Source organism: Elephantulus edwardii, unplaced genomic scaffold (genome assembly GCF_000299155.1).
Source record: "Elephantulus edwardii isolate Elephantulus edwardi_28Jun2011 unplaced genomic scaffold, EleEdw1.0 scaffold00034, whole genome shotgun sequence".
NCBI lineage: Eukaryota > Metazoa > Chordata > Mammalia > Macroscelidea > Macroscelididae > Elephantulus > Elephantulus edwardii.
Window position 1 is genome coordinate 20,832,055 of NW_006399784.1, and position 23,647 is coordinate 20,855,701.

General features: G+C 44.7%; 1 protein-coding gene across 1 annotated transcript in view; it reads right to left on the bottom strand.

The window, feature by feature from the left end:
* Positions 1-5,070: 5,070 nt before the first annotated feature.
* Positions 5,071-23,647, bottom strand: part of FAM160A1 (family with sequence similarity 160, member A1) — a 155,534-nt gene continuing 136,957 nt past the window's right edge. Inside the window, exons 9-12 of the mRNA XM_006884476.1 lie at positions 23,071-23,644; positions 12,095-12,273; positions 11,626-11,764; positions 5,071-5,324 (exon numbers count right to left, since the gene is read on the bottom strand). Of these exons, the coding sequence (XP_006884538.1) occupies positions 5,071-5,324; positions 11,626-11,764; positions 12,095-12,273; positions 23,071-23,644 (1,146 nt within the window). The remainder of the gene's footprint in view (positions 5,325-11,625; positions 11,765-12,094; positions 12,274-23,070; positions 23,645-23,647) is intronic.

The window sequence follows — 23,647 nt, forward strand, 5'->3', positions numbered from 1 at the left end:
ATGCCACGGTTGTGTGCACCCTCACTCTCAGCTTTGAGTTCATTAATTCACTATAAAGTTTATGGCCATGAGTCAATTTATTTTGTGTTTTTCCTACTGGATTCAGTTCCATTGTCCCAAGGATCCCATATACAGCTATTTTTAAAACATTTTAAAAACCCTACACATTAAACCTGCCTGAAAGGTCATGCTATTTACCAATAACCAAAAGCAGCACTGAGTGGTCACCGTGCTGCATCAGCAAGCTGCAGACAGATTCATTCACGGCTTATTATGAACAGAGCATCACCAGATTGGGAGATGGAAAGCATTTGATTGAAACCCTCCCTCGATACTTCCTTTGGTCAAACGTTTTAGCAAAACCTATTTAAGATGCTCCACGTCAAGTTCTCTCTTCTAACTGCGGAGCACTTAGGGGCCTGATTACAGGTGAGCACCTTTTGAAGACTTGCCCCATTAAAAAGTCAGCTGACACACAAAGAAGCCCAGGATCCTGCAGCCTCAGCTCCATGAAATTTAGAATCTGACCCAAGTTGCCATCAGCATGTCAGGTTCTGAAATGACACAGTAAATCTAAACTCTCCTCAAGGTGCTGAAATGCATATAAAACACGCAGAGAGTAGTCTGGTTACTTGGGTGACAGTGAGTTAGTTGTACTTACATCTTCTAAGACAGGAACAAAATTCACTGGCCTGAAGGGACAGAAGGATCCAGCCCAGTTTTAGGATTCTGAGTGCAAGGGGTTGGAGAGCTGAAGGGTTGCCCCATGTCATCCTGGTGCTTCTCCCCCCTACAGAACCTTGCTGAAAATCTCTCACTAAAGCCCTGTTGATCCAGTAAATGAGCTGCCAGGATAATCTCTCCTCCAAAACAAGTAATGGCCTAATAAATGCTGAATGTACAGAGGATTTATGGAGGCAGAATTATCCCAGAAACCATCCTGAGTCTTCTGAGAGCTCTTTCTAAAGCATTAGGTTTATGATGGTCATTTAAAAAAATAAAAAGAGAGTAAACGCCATTCTCTTTCTAAAATGTTTCCTCAATGAGATTGTGAGGAAAACTGGTCTGACAGTATTCTATCTTAAGCTGCTGTTTGATGGAGAGTTAGTGTTGTGTGATTTACGGACTGATGGCTGGAACGGAGGGGCTGGGAATATCCTCTTAATGACCAGTGTGGTCTCAGCGACAGGACTGCTATTCCCAGGAAGAGCTAATACTGCAGAGTTGGCTGTGTTCACAGCAAACCACCACATTATGCTGGCCCAGGCCAGTGACTTGGAGTAGCCTGTGCAATGATAGCTGTCCTGCAATGAAATGTTTCATAAAAATAGCAAGCATGGCAGCCATTTCAATAAATACAGGGCTGGTAATGAGCGATTAAAATGAACTGGTTAAATGAGAACTGGAGCGTGCGGGCACTAACAAGCGTAGCCATTTGACATCACAGCAGTGGCCAGTCCCACTTCTGCTAGGGCAGTGCTGCTCCTACACACACTTCCAGGTTCAAAATGAGCAGCCATTCGCAACCCAAACCTGTTCAGATCTGGAAATTCGCCTGCATGACGACTGCAGCCACGCGGTTCCAGGACACCGGAGGGGTAAAGTCAACCATGAACACCAACGCGGCCTAAGTTGAGGAGACAATTCATGCGTTCCATTTCCTGTGTTCTTCTCATAAGAGGATCTTTTCCTGTCACCCTGGCCCAATGATGTGTTAATGAATTATAAACGATCAACTACAGCTAATCTAAAGACATGTCACCTGCCAGGGAAAAGAGATTCCTGAGGATTCTTACGGAATTGAATGCATCCTGCCTACACAACACGGGCGTCAGCTCCACCCCAACATGACCAGACACTTCCCCAAAATAACGCTAAATAAAATGAGGACAAGTTCAATGACCTCTTCAATCAGTTATCCCAGCATTCCCCTTTCTTGGTGCGAGACGGTAATTGATTCCGTAGAATTATGCTTTAGGTCCAACTTGATCTGCATGCAATTTATTTAAAATTTTCAAGAATATTTACTTGACCATTTCAAAAAATTTATTTTAAATCTTCCATTGCTCTCATATACCCTGAACCACAAGATTCACACAGTGTAGAACTGTAAGTTAGACCTTGAATTAGGAGCAGAGTTTAATTTTATGACGTCCAGGGGCTTTGACTACTAACCTTCACCGTCTGGGCCTATTAGGCTGGCCACAGTGATGCCGCCCTCGGGGGCTGCACCCAAAGGTGCATGTCCATTTGCCTCTCTCCTACCTCATCCAACAAGTAATTAAGAAACTAGGCCAGAGCCTAACACGTAGACACGTCCACAATCTTGAACCCTACTTTTAAGCATGCCAACAATCTTTTAAAACTTCCTTTTCACATCAATCATTATAAAACAACAATTTCTAAGAATATTACCTATTTCATTCCAGCCTGGAATAATCTTCCCCATTGACAATGATTTTCTTCCCTCCAAGAAGTTTCTATTATCACCCGCATGCTGTGCAGTATCCTCAAATCTGTCTGAATCAACACTCAATTCCTAAATCTTGGTGGTTTTTCCACAGACATATTCACACTAATTCCCAGACCATCCTTGCCTACCCCAATCTGTAGTGTCACTCAACCACATGACTTTTCCAGTTCTCTTTATTTCCAGGCTAGTTTTCTGACTATAAAACCCTGGAACACAGCACCCTGAGGGACAGCCGAGATGGATTTAGGAACCCGAGCCAGTGCCAGTCCCGAATTCCAAACAGGAGCCTAGAGAGGGCTGTCATATGTGTGTGACACCAATTTCCCCACCATTCCACTGTGTGTGCTATTAAGTCAGAAGCGACTCGTAACTGGGTCTCCTGAGGGTTTTCAGAGGCTGCGAGTCACATGGAAGGTGTGCCATCTTTGTCCAACGGAGCAGCTGGTGGATTTGAACCACCAGCCTTTAGTTTGGCAATGTCTCTCAGACATTGGCCATCTGTGTCCTTTAAAGTGAATCTATTTCAAGATTTATTAAAGGGGAGGAAAAGGCACAAAATCAAATGTGTTCCCTAAAGGGCACTTCCCTCAAAGGGCATAAACCATCGTGCTCTTAACAAAGCAGCATGGCTTCCAGGAGAAGAATTTACAGCCAAGTCGTGAAGAAGAGTTGTAAACAAAACCACACACCTTAAAGGACACCATTTTCAGACAGGACTTTTAACATTTTATGTACTTGGGAAGTTGAAACAGGAAGATAAACATTTGTTCAAACCCAAGTTAAAGGATAATAAATTAGAGCTTAAATTTCATCCTCCACTATTTCTCTGCCTTGAACTACTTTCTAACAGAGAACCGTGGTTGTGCAACGCCAGTGAGGCACTGGGAGGCTGTCTCGGCCTCAGACCCCACAGCCACACCCCAGCAGGGCAAATCATTTTTAAAGACAAATTTGAGTTTAGACATGTTCAGTGAATTGGTATCTTTGGTTTCTTGCTTGAACTCAGGAGCTCTGCTAGGCTGACTCCTAAGAGCTCCCCCAACTCCCATCATGCTCCCCATCTCTTTATCCTGTGATCTGTCTCCTCCTACAACATACAGCCGCCTCAAAATCCCTCAGACACAAGAGGGCTGGCTGTTCCTCAGCTGTTTCTTCCACTCTCCCTCTCCTGGGACACAAGGCCTTCGAGCTCCAGAGAAGGGGCCAGTCTGCCCCGGACCATGGCTACCCGGGGTCTCAGTACTGATGCCCATGCAGGAAGGGTGTAGGGATTCCAATTTAACTAGTGAGCAGAAAGGCTAATCCCTTTCCTTGCTTCTCACATGGAAAACTGGGCCCCAAACAGAGAGGAGTGGAATTTAATACCCATGAATAATCAGTTGTGTATGGCTTCCTTTCCCGCTGGCGGTTGTTTTGTGCTGGCCCTCTTGGTGGTGGTTAAAGGAGACTGTGGCTCTAATTAGGCCTCGTGGAGCAGGCCGAGAAGCAGCAGTGATGCACGGATACATCACATCTGGGCCTTCTAATGAACCCCATTACTCAGCAGGCCGACTTCCCATGTGGTGGTGGGGCGTCGCCAGCAGGCACTTGGCTTCGCAGAGCTCCCTGAGACCTGCTCCTCTGGCTCTCGCAGGAGAGCTGCTTTCCTACAAAGGGCAGCCTGTGACAAAAGCAAGCGGGACTGCAAGTGTGTTTTACAGGTCCCCCCTCTTCACCCCCCACTCCCCAAGGACACTCTGATTAAAGTATATTGCAAGTCAACTGGGTTTTTTTCTTGAAAGGCCTGGAGAGTAATGATGGCTGTCTCCTTACATAAGGAGGTGACACCAGGCCCGCTGCACTGACCAGATTCCTAAGAGAACTATTTGCATAGCTACACTTGATCTTGTACAAATCTTAACTAAAAATAAGGCTATCCTCAGTGTTTAGGTAGTGATACAATGATTAAGGAAAGCTCTCACGTAAGAAGAGAAATGCCCTACATTCCAGAGTCTCACAGACCACCACCTGATTTCCCAGGCAGCGAGTGGAGACCAGAGGATCTACCTGCACCAAAATGCAGAATTTTTCTTGCACCCAAAATGCAGACTTTTCCTGAGGAAAGGTCCAAGGAACGGGTGGCATGTGACGTGAAGGCACACAATTCCTGAACAGCTCCAGCACACAAGGATGGCTGCCCTCCTCGTCCTTGGTCTTCCCGTGCATAACACGGAAGCAGCAGGAGGCCTGTGCAGGCTGCAGACACTGGGACTCCAAGTGCTGAAGAGATGGCCTCACATACGGGGCCCATCCAGAAATCACTCGGCATGATCTGGGCTGCGAGATGAGTGACTGACAGGGATGGAAGGAGAACCCCAAAAAATATAAGGACGGAAGAAAGCCTGCCCAGGGAGCAGTGAGCTTATGAAACTTCCATTAGGCAGAAAGACCCGGCTAAGACAGAGAGGAGATAAGAAGACAGTTTCTCCCTCAAATCAAGTATCGTCAGGAAATATCAAAGTAGAATTTTAAGCAGCTTTGCATTTAACATTCAGTAAAAACACTAAAACCTTATAAAACAATAACCACTATTTTTTAAAAAATAAAACACCAAAAAGCTAACAACAGGAGTCCTCAAAGTCACCCAGGATCTTGTAACACAGAATAGAGTGTTCCTGGGCCAAGGCAGCCAGCTCCTTCAGGAACTCCGGGAACAGGGCAGCGGCCAGCATGGTGTTCCTCACCGGCAGGGGCAGGTTTGGGGGTGCTCCGGACACCTTGACTCTGTTGGTCAGGAAGGGTTGAAGCACTCTTGGGGGACCATCCAAAAGGCTCCCGCCCATTCCTGTCCAGGCAGCATCTGGAATGGGATCTGAAAACAGAAAGAAGAGCTGTAATTGTGGCTGCCATTGCTCTTTACTTCCTTCCACCTTCATTCAAAGGGGGCTGGCATGGGGAAGGTGAGGCGTCCGAGTCAGTCCTGTAAGTGACCTAGCCCGCGGGCACAGATGTGTCCCTGCAGACAACCTCCAGCACCGGGCATGCGGTGTGAAAGGGCCAGGCAAATCCTACATATGGGACTCTGCAGGAACCACTGCAAGAGTGAAGGCTATGCCCGGGATGTGGGGAGGGAAAAGAAATGAGTAAGGCAGCTCCTGCTTCAAGCACCAACCGAGTAAGACACAGCTCACCAGGAGGGTCACTGAGGGGCACCCAGTGGCTCCACCTAGTCTCTCTATCTCCCAGTGCTGGGGTGACCATTCTACTTCTGTTGGTTCAACTCCCATCACATGGCATAACTCTTGGAGGACAATAGGTTAACAAGATACTCTCCCTCTCTCTCATTCTCTCTCTCTCTCCTCTCTCTCCCATTCTCTCTCTCTCTTTCTCTGTCATTCTCTCTCTCCCATTCTCTCTCTCTCTGTCTCTCTCTCCTGCCCTGGGACTCCTCTGGTAAGAGCTTCTAGATTTTATGGAGAAGAAAACAGAATTAATTTAATAACTAATTTGGAAATGTAAAATTTTCAAATACCTGCCCGGAAGCCTTTGAATGGCAGGAGGAATGAACAGGAAGGTGGGTGGGGGTAAATGCAGATTGAGAGCTTTCCAAAACCGTAAGGCTACAGTGACAGCCAATGGCTTGGATGTCTACACTTCAGCAGGATTTTCATCTCAATTTATAGAACATAGGCCTAAAACTGTACGAGCCAATACCTTAACATATTCAAGAGATTTGCATTTTCATATCATAGCCGTTTTAGTAATTAAAATGTTCGACTTCCCTGACTCTGATTCCTGAACATCTCCAGCTCTCATATATTTGTAGAATTATTTATGCCTCATTCTTCCTCTATTCAAACAGTCTTATTAAATCAAACCAGAACCACAGTGATCGATTCTAACTCACAAGAACCTTGTAGGAGGGAGCAGAAACTGAGTCGGGTTTCCAAGGCCGAAATCGTTCTGGAAGCGGACTGCCACAGCTTTCTCCTGCAACAGTCGCTTTTCTCCCCATAAATCATTATATTCAAGTTCTTCATTATTTTGGTTGCTTTTTGGGAATTCAGTTTCATTTTTCAACTCTTCTCAGAGTGGGAAGCTTTAACTACAGGGCTAAAAATTCTTCACGCTTATAAGTACTTTCCACACAGCACTACAACAGTCTTTAGTAGTTGGTTTTGTGGATTTTTTTTAAGATCCTCCATTTTACTGCTTTAAATATCCTACTAAAGTAAAACCATAAAGAACTAGAACAAGTTGAGAATCTGTCTGCTGTTCCCTTCAGCAAAACCCCACAGCATGCCTGACAATGGCGTAAGGACAAGCTTGATGTTTTCCTCACAGATGGTCCCTGTCAGCCCTGGATACCTCTCCGCCCCTACCCCTCTCCCCTTACTTGATGCTGTCCTCACAGACAGTCCTGGTCAGCCCTGGATACCTCTCCAACACTTCCCCACTCACTCACACTTGATGCTGTGCTCACAGACAGTCCTGGTCAGCCCTGGTTACCTCTCCACCCCTACCCCACGCGCCCACACTTGATGCTGTCCTCACAGACAGTCCTGGTCAGCCCTGGATACCTCTCCGCCCCTTCCCCACTCTGCCACAGCTCCCTAAGCAGCTCCCTAAGGACTCCAGCAGAGCTCACAAAGGAAGCTGATTCGACTACAGTGGGCAATGGCCAAGTGCTTAGCTGAGCTGTTAACCAGCAACGTGGTGAGTCAAATTCACCAGCCACACCTTGGAAGAAAGGTGTAGCAGCTTCCATAACCATTCACAGCCTTGGAAGCCCTATGAGCGGTACTACTCTATCTGTTGTTGTTAGGTGCTGTTGAGTCGAGTAAGATTCACAGTTCATATGAACAATGGGTCTGAACCCTGTCTTATCTTGTGCCGCCATCATCATCATCATCATCATCATCATCTCTGACACACTTGAACCCATTGTTGTAGTCACTGTGTCAGTCTATCTCACTGAGAGTCATATTCTCCTTTACTGACTCTACATTTCCAAGCATGACGTCTTTTCCCAAAGACTGACCCGTCCATGTCTAAAGTATGTGAGAGGACATCTCACCATTCTCGCCTCTACGGAGCACTCTGGTTGCATTTTCTCCAAAACATACCTGTTTGTTCTTTTGGTGGTCCATGAGATATTTAAGCTATGTACCAGAATCAATTGGGTGACAATGGGTTTGCTTTTTGAGTTTGAAAGTGAGATTCTCCAGTGCACTAATACCAGACTAAGACCTGCTACTGTTTATGCCATTGTCAGAAGAAGAATCGATGCCTTTGCATTCTGGTGCTGGAGAATATCGAACATACCATGGACTGCCAAGCGAAGGTGGGGGGGGGGGTGGTGTCTTCCCTGGAGAGAGTGAAAACAGGTTGCTACTTGATGGCAAGGATTTTAAAAATGTGGTTCACATACTTTGGACATGTTGCCAGGAGGGACAAGTCCTTGGAGAAGGACACCATGCTTGGAAGGGTGGAGGGCCAGTACAGAAGAGGAAGACCCTGGATGAGATGGATTGATATAGTGGCCGGGGCAATGGGGGCAGGTGTGTCAGAGACGCTAAAGTTGGCTCTGGATATGACAAGGTTCATGTAGAACCATTGTACTTAGGGACATAATGAATTACCGTCAACTCAATGCCACATAACAACAACAACAACAATGTTTCCTGTGCTGGTTTGTCCACCTGGAATTGATTCACTCATGTATCTTACCAGCCCAAGAGGCCTGGGAACATGAACTGCCACTTATTGGCTGAATGACCTGAGATATCTCGCTTTACTTTTGTATACTCCAATTTCCTCCTCTGTCAAAAGCTCACAGGCTATTGTAAGGATTTAAAGCCAGTAAGTACACAGTGACTCTCGATAAGTGTCAACCATCACCACCATCATTAATTCAATTGCTACTTACCTCACTAGCATTTTCTGTTCCCTGCCCCTAAAAAATGATTTCCTGTTCTAATCTCCCACCCCATTTGACCTGGACCTATTAAGGCCAGCAATGCCCCGCAGCCTTGCAGTTACTTCTATTTTATCTCCTTAATTATACTTTCAACTTTTGGAGCAAGGAGTCTCTACCCAACGATGTGTCCTTCCCATCCCTAAAAGTTTCTGCTGTCACTAATAAACATATAGAATGAGTGAGCAACAGAACCACACACATTAGGTCCCCCCGCTTCCCTCATCCTTACTGGACCTCACTCATTGTCATCATTCTTCTTTCTCTTCCAAATTTATTCCTTGTCTTCTTCCCAAAAAAAGTTTTTAGGGGTTCATTTATTTTGCTTTAATCCATGGATTTAAAAATTTTAGCAGTAAAACTCACTGACCAAGCTTGAGTCCAAGAATTAAACTCCTATCCACTAAGGTAAGCAGCTCTGGTGGTATAGTCTGTAGAGAGTCACAAAGCTGAGTGAAAGGCCATACCTTTCTCGTGGTTCAAATCCACCAGCCACTCTGCAGGAAAAAGATGAGAAATCTCCTCCCATGCTATTTACAGCCTCAGAAACTCTATGAGTCAGTTCTGACTCAACAACGACAAGGTGGGAATTGAAGGTAGGAGAAGCCCTGGGGAATGAGACCAAGTCTCTAGGAGTTAATGTTTGAGCGGCTGTGTCAGCAAGTGGGGCCCAGAGACTCGAGCTCATGTCCAGAACGTGGGATTTCCACTGTGTCACAAAGTCACAAGAAGAGCTCAAGTCAAAGGTAAAGAGACCAAGTCATTCTCCGTGTTGACAACCAGCTTATACTGTATCTTTTCGGTCTCCTCTCTAACATATGCTTAATGATTGACTCTTTTCCAGAGTCAGAAGTCACTCTGAATAAAAATATAAATGTTACTCCATGGACTACAAGGCATTTGAGGAGGAAAATGAAAGCTGACAAATGGCTGAAGCTCTGAGGCTGAGAGACTCAAGAAAGAGGATGTGGCAGCTAGCAAAAGAAGTCCCCTGGCCTGGAGTATTGGTGACACTTTTTTACTGGGGACGCCCAGAAGGCAGAGGGACTGTGGAGGCTGCATCACGGAACAGTGTGGTTGCAGGCAGCCGAGCTGCTGTTCTGTGCTCTCAAGTCCCTCCCACTCACAGCACCTTCCATTCTCATTTCTGCCCTTTGCTTTATCTTGTCTAAGCTCAAGAGGAAGTCTCAAAGTCTCTTCTGACACATATTATGCTCTTTTCTTTCCTTTGTGTGTTTTTAAACAACTTTTTTTTCTCTTTTTCTTTACATCCTTGACTCATTACACTCATCTGACATCAATTCATCTCTCTGGTCATTGGACCTTGGTGTTCAATGCAGTGTTCAAGGGCCTGCTGTTTCCAAAGTGGATGGCTAGTCCTGCTTCTCAGTCTGTATTAATACAGAAGCTCTGCTGACACTTGCCCCTCCTGAGTGACCCTGCTGGGATTTGAAATACCAGTGGGAGAGCTTGTAGCATCACAGCAACATGTAAACCACTACAACCCGGCAAACTGACAGAAGAGTGGTGGCTTGATGCACCTGAGTTACAGCCTCCTAACAGGGCTTAACCAGCATCTGAAGAAAAGGGTTGGGAGGAGGACTATAAATAAATGTAGCAATCAGGTTTTTGTTAATGTTGGAATAATTCCTTTATGTTGAAATGTAAGAATGAATGTAAAAATCAGGTTTAAGAAATGTTGCTCTGGCCCTGAAAAACTGCAGCAGGGAGTTTCCAAGGCTTAAACTAAGAAAATTTCCAGTTAGGAGAGAAATACATTATGTGATCATCACCTTGTCCCCAGTGTTAAGCTGAGGAGCTTCAGGTCTTTTGTTGATAGGGTTGCTATGAGTCGTTCTCGACTCAAAGGCAATCAAAAACAACAACAACAACAGTGAGATTCTTAATCGTAAAATTTCTCCATATCCAGGGAGAAGAGGACTCCCAAATTTGAGTCATTTACAGCAATTACATCATTGTTAGCAAAGCAGAAGTAAGTTTTGTACAGGTGGACAGAGACCTTTCTCATTCTATGACTGAAGATTTTTAAAGTTAGAGGGAGGGACAACTTTGCTAAACTGTAGGGGGGAGTGAAAAAATGAATCTGAGAAACTCTATTAAAAGGAAAGTCTTCTAACTTAAGAGATGCACTCTACAAATCAAAGTGACCTCAAAATCACTGACCATAGCTTACTACTCTGACGAGTGCAGGAGTTGGTAAAAATCTCCCCTGGGCACATCTCTGCAAACCCGGCAGTCAGCTTGAAGCTGGGCAAAGCAGGAGCTCTGAGCAAGCCCCTCCCATCCTATCACCCCTGTCCCGAGGGTGTTGCCTAGGTACCTGGGTTGGGGGGTGTCTGAGCCTATGTGTCTGTGTGAGCTCACTTGCTCATCTCCACCAAACAGGCAAGCCCATCTCACGCTCCTTGAGCTTCAGGATCTTGCCTCCCTACCGTGGGCTTCCAGCTCCATTTTCCTCCTTCAAAAAAGGAAGCAAGCAGTACGTTTCTATGTATTTCATACTGTTGTTTCGAAACTGATTAATTGGGAAAAGACTTTACAAACTATGAAACACAAATGTAGAGCAAGCTTCCTTTTTATGTTACCAATTCCAGCTGACTCCACCTTTCCCTCCTGCTCTGGGAGGGTCCCTGTGACCCTCTGTGCTGAATAAAGGCACTGTCAGGAATTTTGGGCTGAACATAAACTTCACTTCTCCCAGACTAACCAAGCACTTTTTACCTCCTGGAGCCCTAAAGCATGTTTACTTTGAGCCCAAGAACCTCTACAAACATAATAAAGAGAACAGATGTCCTCCTCAGGGATGGGCTGCCAAAAAGATGGCTTGGATGTCCACAGAATGCCACTTTCAAGCTGGGTTATTGACTTCTGATCTGACAATAGCCCACATATCAGTCTCTTCCCTTGAACCTCTCTAAGGAAAATAAATGCCCCCTAGATCCTTCAGAGTGGGAACAAATCAGATGAGGTCAGGAATGGGCAGTTCTCCAGACCTCGGCCTTAGACTGAAGAACACTAATAGGAGATACTGCCTGCTGACTAAAAATGAAAATACCTTTAGATGTCTAGGCACTGGGGTAGTATTTGTGAACCTGCACAGGATACCCAGCCAGGAGGCCAGGAAAATACAGGAGAAGCTATTTAAGGAGCGACACAGTAGAAAGACCTCGGTTACCTTTGGTTAATGACTCAGGAGCCATGTCACACATGTCCACTCGGAAGAGCAAGTATTGCTGGGCTTGAATGAGGAGTCCTGGGAAATCTCTCTCCACAGAAGCAAACTGTTCAATTTTGTTTTTCACAGATGCAAGGACCTGTCAAATCCAACATTAATGATGTTAATTTTTCCCATTGGGTATCCCATGTACCTTATAGGTACACCCTCATTGTGGGAACTATTAGGAAACTAGGCATTTGCTTACTTTTTAACTGCCTGGGTGTTCTTGGTAGGACACTCTAGAAACAGCAAAGGAAATGTAGCTTTGCAGTTTATTTAGAATAATATTCACCATGAGCTTAAGAGGACAGGGAAGGAAAGGTCATGGATTAGAATGGCGGGACTTAAAAAGCAATAATAGACAGGGGAAGAAGGCAGGCCAGCCCCCAGAAAGTCTACAGGCTGGGAGCTGGCGGGGCTCACGTACCTGATAGAGAGAGCGCACACTGGGCTGGAAGACCATGTTGGTGTTGAGCAGGAATGAGCGCAGGAGCGGCTGGGGGTAGCTGGCCAGCTGAGTGATGATCCCAATAAGCAGCAAATTAACATGCAAAGAGTTCTCCAGCATGTTCTCCAGCTTTGATAGGACCACGCTGATGAAGGGGCCTGCAGAAGGAACGCATACAGGGTGTCAGGACTGGCTGGCACACAGGGACATCTCCCTTCAACAACTAAGGAGCCACCACAACCGCCGTCCAAAGGACTGCAGGCCATGAGACTAGACACTCACATGAAGGCAGGGAGCAGGGCATGGGCGCTTCAGTGGTTGAATTCCCCAAAACAGCTAGGTCTTCTCTTGCCTCAAAGTGAAAATATACCACCCCCCACAGAAAGCAAGCACAGCAAAGGATTGAGAGCTAATATTTGGATTCCACAAAAAGTTTTAATACTATGAAAAAATAACAGACTTGGGGGGAAAAAGCATACTACAATTAATTTAATGTTTACACATTAAAATATATCTCTCCATGCTGTTTCTGCAGATCTAGGAACTGCCAACTCTCAAAAACATGGCACGTGTCATTTCACAATGCTGTGTGTCAAGGGGTTTTATACACACGTTCACATTGATGCTGGGTTGGATTCCACTAAGAGAGACACTGTAGGTCAGAGGAGAACTACCCCAAATGGTTTGCAACGCTATGATCTTCATGGAGGCAGAGCGGCTTATCCTTTACCTGTGGAAAGGTTCATGAGTTCAACCAACCAACCATGGGTACTGTAGAGGGCTTTACCATTGCAACACCAGGGTTCCATATACAAACACTGTTGTTGCTGTTGTTGAATCAACCATGATACACGGACAACAGATCTGAACCCTGCCTTATCTGGCATCATCCTCTCCGTTCCTGTAATATCCGAGCCCAGTCAATGTGTTGATCCATCTGCTTGAGAGTCTTCCTCTCTTTTCCTAATCCTCCACCTTTCCTAGCGTGATGTCTTTTTCCAAGGACTGGACCCTCCTAACAACATAATCAAAGAATGTGAGGTGATGTTTCAAACAATAGGGAGCTCTAGTGGCCTAATGATAAGAAACACTGTTATGTTTTTGTTATGTGCCGTTGAGTCACTTGTGACTCTATGTACAGCAGCTCTGAAGCCTGCCCTGTCCTGAGCCAGTCTCACTAATTCAAACACACCAACCCCTGTTGCCCCAGATACTGTATCAATCCATCTCATCCTGGGTCTTCCTGTCCTGCGCTCTCCCTCCACCCTTCCAAGCATGATGTCCTTCTCCAAGGATCAGTCAGTCACATTAGAGCATGTTAGAAGTTTTAGCCACACAAAAATCTGTTATAAAAGACTGCCAAACACATACAACCATGCTCCTTTGCTTTCTTCAGACAACTGCTTCTTGGTCTGTGGAGAGGTTTTGCATGAGCACAATTAACTGGTCTGGGATTTCCACGTGTCCTAATAGTATCTATAATTTGTTATGAGTTATACAAACACCTAAGCACTAGAATGTAAAGTCGAGACAAAAAATTGAAACACTAATGTAAGAGAGCTGATCAGTAGATTCAAAGGGTAGCTTGAGAAAACAAAGATATTATAATGAAACAGGCAAAGAGCTGCAGTTAGAAAACCAAAAGGAAAGAGCAGATGTCAAAAAGAAATGGAAACTCCAAACGAGGCATGCAGAGAATGCCCCTCGGGACCTCAGAGCACCGGAAGGGCATCATGCCGTCGGTCAGTCTTCATCTCTTTAGCTCCAGTTTCCTCTTTGCATCGGAAGAAGAGCTCCTCCGTCACACTCAACAACACACACAGGTGGTCAACAAAATCTTCAACTCGAGAGCCCTTGAAAAAGTTTACAAAACTGGCAGAGTTCACCAAACAGACTCCCAGACCTCAGACTCATTCAGGTTTGGGAACAGTCTGGCGGGAACGAACAATTCTCCCATGAGGCACTGCAGAGTTGTCCGTGGAACCTCTCGGGCAGCACAATGTCCCCCAGCTCTCCAGGTATCTGCTCAGTGAGAGCCTACTTCCCTCACCCTCCTCAACCTGGACTTACCCTTCCCTACCTCCTCTCATCCAGAGCCTTCCTGGCTCTGCATCTGTTTTCCAGGGCAAAGCCAGGTGAACAAAAACATATTTAGGTAGGCAGAGTCTTTTGTAAAACTTAATATCCCAAATATGATCCCTAAACTGCCCTCCTACTTCCACTGCCCTAAGACCAAACCTGTCCTTGCCTATAAAATCACAGGGGTAGGAAGGACATCTGCCATCCATAACCGCTATAAAAAGAAGGAGGCAGGAAGCTTGAACTCTTCACCCTACGGCAGTAGAATGAAAACACACTTTCTCAATAGAGTATCAGAATAAGGTCAAATCAGCAGATTGCCATTATAACCACTGTTGTTGTTTGCTGTTGACCCTCCAGTGGGTTTCAGAAGCGGTAAATCACATAGGAGGAGACTGCACATCCTTTTCCCACAGAGAAGCTGGTGGAGTTTGAACTACATGCCTTTGGGATTACAACACAGCTTTTTACCACTTAGCTCCCACAGTTCCCGCTGTAATCTGTTAAAGGCATTACTTAAAATTTACTAGGTGTGTACAATAAAAACACTTTCATATTCCTATTTTCTTAATTTGTTTCTATTAAAGACAAGACAAGACAAACCCCCGTAACAGTCATCACGTGGAGGCTGTAGATCTGAAGGAGATGAGACTGCCCATCTCTCTCCTGTGGGGCCACTCAGTGGATTTGAACACTCAAAGCAGAGATACCTTCTGGATAACAGCACAATATGCTGTGGACAGCATGACCAGAGCTCTTTTTGCTTGTAGCATTGAAAAAAATAGTTGCATAGCAAAAAGCAATTGCATAGGGACGTGGCAAGCGGACAAAATTCAGCTACTATTCCAAATGCCACAGATATTTTATGAGAGATATGTTGTTGTTAGGTGTCACTGAGTTGACTATGATTCATAGCAATCCTATGAACAACAGACCCGGACCCTGCCCTATCCTGTACCATCCTCACTACCTATATACTGGAGCCTATTTTAATAGTCACAGTGTCAGTCTATATTGTTAAAGGTCTTCCTCAGTATTTTCAGTTGCTTCCTATACTAATACTTCCTATACTCCAAAGTGCTAAAGAGCAATGTTGTCAGTCCAGAGACTAAGGTGTGCCTGATTCAGGCAACTGTCTTTGCCATTACTTGCTATGCATCAGAGAGCTTGATAAGGAATAAAGTCAACAGAAGAATAATTAATGCCTTGTGATACTGGAGAAGAGTACTGAACACACTATGGACTGAAAAAAGAACAAACAGGTCTGTCCTGGAGAGGGTGAAACCAGGCTGCTCTTTGGAGGCAAGCATTTTGAAGCTTTGTCTGACATACATAGAGCACATGGCCAAGAGGGACTGGTCCTTGCAGAAGGACAACATGCTTGGAAGGGTGAAGGGACAGCATAGGAGAGGAAGACCCAGAATGAGATGGATTGGCACAGTAACTGGGAAATAGGGTAGGTATACTGGAGACAATGAGACTGGCGCAGGATAGTGCAGGGTTTAGAGCTACTGCACATAGGACCGCTGTGAGGTGCAGGTGACAGGAAGACATAACAAAAATAAAAATGTCTGGAAGTTGGATAATAAATAAGGTCCTAGGAGGGCAGATAAACTCTCCATCCAAGTGAAAATTCATAGAGATAGAATTATCTTTTCCTATTCTCCACCTCTCCAGTCCCGCTCTCCACCTCTGCCGAGTCCATCTTATTTCAATAACAGGGCTCTTACGAAGTATTTTTCCTTTTGTGATGAGATATTTCATTAAAGGTAATGTCTTCCAGACTCATCCATGTCATTTAGTGTTTTAAAAGGTAATTGTTTTTCAAGTCTGTATAATATTTTATTGTATGAATTCTCTCTACCACCCCATCTCCCTTTGTCATTCACTTCTCTCCCCTCAAAAAACCCCAGTCTTTGCCTCAGCTGGCTGGGCCCCTTCTCCTCACTCATTGCTCCTGGACCTCAGCTCTGTTCATTCTACGCTGCAAGTTTCTCTGACTGGAGACCTTCAACCACACCTTCCCTCTCACCACTTCCTGGGGCCAGAGTTTCACCATTCTTATTTGGACATTTATTTTAATCGAGACAAAAATTTTCTTTTTGAACACTATGTCGTTGTTGTTATGTGCTGTTGAGTCGACTACAACTCATACCGACCCTAGAACAACAGCTGTGGACCCTGCCCCATCCCCAGCCAGTATAAAAACCATGGAACACTTCACGAATTTGCATGTCATCCTTGCGGAGGGGCCAGGCTAATCTACTCTGTATATGTCCAATTACAGTACATGTGCTGCCAGAGTGAGCACATGTTCAGTTAGAACACAAACCTTCTCCCTAGAGACAACAGGTTCCAGCACATTCCACCAGAGATGCTATGTACTTAGTACATGCCATGGACTCCTTACACATCAACACAGTCAATACTAACAACTGGTAGTTACCTCTATAACTTATGTTATATTACTTATCTCCATGTAAAGATGGAGTAGAATGATAAGTGAACATTGTTGTTATGTACCATCAAGTAGCCTGCAACTCATAGTGACCCAATGGACAACAGCCCTAAACCCTGTCCAATCCCTTGCCAATCTCACTGTCTCTGACACACTTACCCCATTACATCAGTCGCTGAATCAATCCATCTCATCAATGGTCTTCCCCTCCTGTACTGTCCCTTCACCCTCCCAAGCATGATGTCCCTCTCCAAGGATCGGTTCCCCCTTATAACATGTTCAAAGTATATCAGATGAAGCCTCAGAATCCTTGCCTACAAGGAGCAGCCTGGTTTAACTCTCTCCAAGATGAACCTGTTCATTCTCTTAGCAATACACAGTATATTCAATACTCTTATCCAACACCACAGCACAAAGGCATCGATTCACCTTCTATCATCGCTAGTCATTGTCCATCTCTCTGATGCATAGCAAGTGATTGCAAAGATCATGGCCTGTATCAGGCACACCTTGGTCTCCAGACTGACATCACTGCTCTTCAGTACTCTGGAAAGGTCTCTGACAATAGACTTTCCCAATGCAATACATCTTTTAATTCCCTGGTTGGTGGTACCAAGAGTATAGACTGTGAAGCCAAGCAAACTAAAGCTGTTAACAATCTCAGTCTCTTCACCATCCATAACAATGCTGCCAAGAGGGCCAGTGGTGAGAATCTTTGTATTCTTGATATTGAGTTTCAATACATATTGAAGGCTGCAGTCTTTGACCTTCTTCAGCAAGTGCTTCCGGTTCTCCTCAGTTTCAGCAAGCAGGATTTGTGTCATCTACATAATGCAGATTGTTGATGAGTCTTCCTCCAATTCTGATGCCACATTTTTCCTCATAAAGCCCAGCCTCCCAGGTAATCTGTTCTTCATATAGATTGAAAAAGTATGGAAATAGGATGCTTCCCTAGCATACACCCTTCTCAATTTTGAATCATGTAGTGTTTCCTTGTCCTGGTCTGATGACTGCCTCCTGGGCCAAGTATAGGTTTTGCATTAGCAGAATCAAGTGTTCTGCGATTCCCATTCTTATCAGAGTCAGCCACAGTTTGTTGTGGTCCACACAGGCAATGCCTTTGCAGAGTCAATGAAACACAAATAGATATTCCTCTAGTACTCTCCTTTCCGCTAAAATCCATCTACCATTAGCTACAATATCCCTAGTGCCATGGCTTCTTCTAAACTCAGCCTGCACTTCTGGCAATTCTCTGCTGATGTGCTGTTCCAGTCATGTTTGGATAATCTTCTGCAAAATCTTGCTTGCATGTCATATTAATGATATTGTTCTATAATTTCTGCACTCTGTCAAGTCACCTGTCTTTGGAATGAGAACAAATAAGAGATCTCTTCCAGTCAGTTGGCCCTGCGGTTGTCCTCCAGATTTCTTGGCACAACTTGGTAAGCACATCTAGTGAACAGTGCAGTTCACTTATGAACTGATGAAGTCAGAGTTTTAATTTGAGTATTCTATCTCCACTGTTTGTATCTTAACCAAGACACTATTTTCTTCCCAGGGATCAGTGTGTGTCTTGTAACTTAACTAAGATATCCTCTATGAACTCTTCTCGACCTCACTGTTACACTTCACAATGTATCCCATAAGTTGCCTGATGTTAGCACACAGAGCTACCTCACTCTTCTCAGGGCCACAGAATAATGAATTATGGGTGTTGCATAAGTAAACAAGTCTCCTATCTGTAGTCATCTGGATTATTTTCAGGCATTTTCTATTATAAATAACACTGCAATGGACATCCTTGTAAATACATCTTAGAAGATAAATGTAAAACTATTCTTAGAAATATCATTCATAGATCAAAGCATTAGTGCATTCTGAAGTTTAATAAGCTTACAAGGTTCTCTGATTTGATGTCCCAGACAAAATTACTGCCAAGGATAACTCTCAAACACAGATCCAGGCACATCATGGCCCAACTTTAACACTTCAAAGATTTTGCTGAAAATTATCCAAAAACATCAGCCAAGAACTGCCAGTTGTGCAGGCTGGGTTTAGAAGAGGCCATGGTACTAGGGATATTATAGCTAATGTTAGGTGGATCTTTGCTGAAAGCAGAGGGTACCAGAAGAATTTATATCTATGTTTCAGTGACTATGCAGAGGCAATTAACTGTGTGTATCACAACAAACTGTGGCTAACTTTAAGAAGAATGGTAATCACAGAACATTTGATTGTGCTTATGTGAAATCTATACTTGGACCAGGAGGCAGTCTTCAGAACAGAGCAAGGAAACACTGCATGGTTCAAATTTGGGAAGTGTGTATGCCAGAGATGTGTCCTATCTCCATACCTTTTCAACCTATATGCAGAGCAGATCATCTGGGAGGCTGGTCTGGATGAGGAGGAATGTGGCATCAGGAGGAAGACACATCAACAACTTGCATTATGCAGATGATCTAACTCTGCTTGCTGAAACTGAGGAGGACCTGAAGTGCTCGCTGCAGAAGGTCAAGGGCTGCAGCCTTCAATATATATTGAAGCTCAATATCAAGAATACAAAGATTCTCACCACTGGGCCTATTGGCAGCATTGTGATGGATGGTGAATATATTGAGATTGTTAACAGCTTTAGTTTGCTAGGTTCCACAATCAACACTGTTGGTACTAGCAACCAGAAAATCAAAAGATGAATTGCATTAGGAAAGTCTGTTATCAGGGACTCTCCAGAGTACAGGGGAGCAACGACGTCAGTCTGGAGACTAAGGTATGCCTGATCCAGGCCATAGCCTTTGCAATTACTTGCTATGCATAAGAAAGCAGGACACTGACTAGGAATGATAGAAAGAGAATTGATGCCTGTGAGTAGTGGTGCTGGAGAAGAGTACTGCTAGGAGAACAAACAGGTTCATTCCAGAGAGGGTAAACCCAGGTGGCTCCTTGGAGGCAAGAATTCTGAGGCTTCGTCTGACATACTTTGTACATGTTGCAAGGAGGAACCAGTCCTTGGAGAGGGACATCATGCTTGTATGGGTGGAGCAACAGAGAAAGAGAGGAAGACAATCTATGAGATGGATTAATACAGTGACTGGGGAAATGGGAGTAGGTATGTCAGAGGCAGCAAGTCTGTCGGATAGAGCAGGTTTCGGGGCTATTGTACATAGGGTTGTTATGAGTCGCAAGTGACTCAATGGCGCATAACAACAACAACATCAAAGACATGATGAATCTTCCTTTCAGCTTGCCACTAAAGCTGGCCTCAACCAAGGTTTCTGGCCTCTTTTTCCATTTCTCTTCCTATATGATCCATACTCTGGATGTTGGTATTTTGGGTTGATTTTTTTGTTTTTGTTTTTCATTTGTTTTGGTTTTTTTTATGTACCGTCGAATCAGATTCAACTGGCACAGAAGGAGATTGCCTCTCCTTCAGCAGAGCATCTGGTGGACTCAAACCGCATGCCTTTGGGGTTGCAGTGCAGCTTCCTGCCACTAGGGCACCAGAGCTCCCTCTCAATGTTGGTTTTTTCAGTTGATATCAAGTTGATTCTGACTCACAATGGCTCAAGAGTGTCTGAATGAAGTGTACTCCAAAGAGCTTTCAAGGGTTGACTTTTCAGAAGCCCATTGCTAGGCCTTTCTTCCAAGGGGCCTCTACATTGGCTCAAAGCTCAAACCTGTGGGGAGCAGCTTAGAGTTTCATAGTTTCACCACCCACTGATTCCACTCTAGACATTTTCTTCTCCAGACACTGCAGGCATTGTCAGGTTTTATCTGCCATGCTATCATTTCCTCTGACCTGAAAAGCACTCTCATAAATGTTCACCAGGGAATTTCTATCCATTTTTCATGCCCCACAACTGTGAAGTCTTTCCCACCCCTTCCCCCAGACTCCTGTAAGACTTGGCACACAACAGCTCTTCCTTAAGAGACTCCAGTTCCTTTTTGAAGTCCCCTCTAACAGTGTGAATTCTCTCATTTGGGGGCCTAACTACCTAGCAGCAAGCACTGGCGGTGTAGTCCGTAGGGAGTTGTGCTGCTAACCCAAAAACTGAGCCTCGCTAGTAGTTCAAATCCACAGGGACAGGAGCTGCAATCTCCTTCCGGATTTACAGTCTCAAGAACTCCATACAGGAGTCAGCTGTGAGATGCCAATGAGAGGGCGAACTATCAAGTATAAGCCAAACCCAAGCCTACAAGACTCAGGAACCTCACAAGACAGAGGACAATTCCCTCCACGTATTTACAAGGCTGTGCCTTTTTACAGGAGCACACTATACCGTCTTTTTCCTGTGATGCAGGCAGTGAGTTTGAATTTCTCATCTTTAGGTTAGAAGCCCCCAGGGCTCCTGGGAACCTAATATAAATCCAAAACCAAACCCACTGTCATCCAGTCCATTGGGTTTCCAAGGCTGTAAGTCTTTACTGAAGGAAACTGTCCACCTTTCTCCCACCAAGCAGCTGATGGATTACAACTGTCTATTGAGTCAGCAGAGAAATGCATAATACCCTATGCCATCAGGGCTCCTTAGTGTCTCATACAGCACTGCCAAATACTAGGTGATCAATAAAAGATTGCTGAATGTGTGAATAGATTTTCTTAAAAGTAGATGCATGGAATATTTTTATTCTGTGGGGAAGCAAATTCATCCCACTAGAAATCAGGATTACCTGAAGAAAAAGAAGCTAGCTTTTTTCTAGCAAACACAGAAGTTTCAGAAACGATGTTTCACATATACATGGACACTGCATACTCCTAGAGTTCCTGGGAGCACGTATGGTAACACACACACTCAGCTACTAACTGAAAGCCTGGAGGATCAAGCCCACCCAGGGGCTCCCCAGAAGAAAGGTGTGGTGATGCACCTAGGAAAAATCAAGCCCTGAAATTCTCAGGAAGCACAGGCCTACTTGGACACACAGGTGAGCGCTATGAGTCAGAAATCAGCTGAAGAGAACTGGTCCTGGTGCTGGGTTACACCTGCTCCCACCACGCCCCATCACCTCCTCCTGTCAGCCAGGGTCCTTTCCCCCTTCCTCATCCCCTAGTTTCATCAACCGGGGAAAGCAAGATTATCTACTCCTTTTTACTTATGGACTGATGAAATGTTAATGAAAACTCATTCACACTGAAATTGTTATCTCAACTAGAACCTTGAGCCTCTTAATTGTGGAATTAGAAGCTTTCTCGCTGTTTAAATAGATTCCAAGGCATCAGAAAATAGATGGATAAATATCAGGGGAAGAGAATAAAAGAGCTCCTTGAAATTGCCTACTTGGCAAGACCAGAAGGTAATCTGTGTTAATCCAAGACAGTAAAGGGACAGTCCCTTCTTACACTGCCTATAAAAAAACACAGTAATTATGACCTCCTCAGGCTCTGATTCAGTCCACACTGGAGCAAATAGCGTTAATAGACACTGGATCCAGGATGCACCACAGGCCTGGCTACAGGACCACTTTCTACCCGCATCACTGGCTTCTTCCACAGCTTCACATCCTTTTAAGCAAAATGACCACTCAGACAGATGGCAGTCTAGACTCTATTCAATTATAGCACCAAAAAACAAAGATAACACATATAGTTGATGATCTATCCTTTGAGTATGATAGACTTTGAGGTTGATAAACCTTGAGTTTCAAAGGAAAAAATATAAATCAATAAAATATAAATAAATTAGTTCAAACACTAAGAGATAGAAGAACTGGATGAAAACGTTGAAGGAGATTGATGGGAGTGGTGAACTGTAAACAGCTAGGTACCATTTTGAACCTTTGTGGGTACCTTTCTAGTTGGTGTGGGAACAGGAGGGACTGCAGCACTGTCCACACCAGCAGTGGGCTGATGACAATAAAGGGGTGATTTCCTTGCTCTTCATAGCCTCCTGGGAATCAGGGGCGTGATTTATACGCTTATCTGTCCAATCACCAGTGTTTTCCTGGCCTTGTCCCAGCTCCACCTAAAGCCAGGCTTGCAATGGGGGCACAGCGCTCCATTCATTCACTGAGTATTTACTGAGCACTGGCTATGTATGTGTTCAGGTACCAAGGAGAGAACAGACTAACTAGTCAGAGCACATGATGAAGTAGGGGAGAAACACATAGATTCTTTTTTACAAATACATATTAAAAATAAATGCTAGGGAGAAAAAAATAATTAGAAGAATAGAAATGAGACTGCTAAACAATGAAACTGGATTTCCACAGCTTAGTCAGTGCTATTAATTACAGGCAAACAAAGGGAAGTTATTAAACAGTAAAATGTAGCCCCTAGATTGATAAACAATCATTTAAAGAATAAAAAAAAATTAAATCATTTCCCTTTGTTGTTCACAAAAACGTTCCTTATTTCCACTTCCCTGCTCGAGTGTGCACACACGCTTTTAAAAGCAGAAATTGCAAAGTAATTTAAGGCTGTCACCTGTGAACGGGGTGCTGGGGGACCTCACTTGGCGCTGACTGGCAAAGGCGGCCTCGTCTCTCATTCCAAACGGGGACGGCTCGGTCTCTGCAGCAGGAGCCTGTGCCATGAAAGAGTCAAATTCCTCCTCGCCCTCCTCGAGTTCCTTCCTCCCCTCATCTTCCTCCGTCTCTTCTTCTTGGCTCTCTTCTTCCTTCCCTTCTCCGTCCTTTGTGACAAGCAAAGGATCAGGGGTGGGGCAATTCTGTTCTGTCAAGCCCTCTGTACCGGAATCCAGCTCTTTGATAATCTGATTATACTGAGCGATGAAATCCTCGCTCTCTGGGTTCATCTCAGTCCCACTTGAGGTGTGCTCTCCTTCAGAGTCTTGGGGTATTGACTCCGGGCTTGATTCTGGGATTACTACTTCAGGTTCATTCTCTTGTGCTGGCTCCTTGGACACAGTTTCAAACAATTCTACATCGTCCCTAGTACATTCCTCTCCTGAGCCTGGTTCTGGCTGGGGACTGGGAAGCGGGCCATTGTTCACAGGGACCCTGTGAGCCTTAGTCTGAGCCTCAGGGACCCCGTGAGCCTT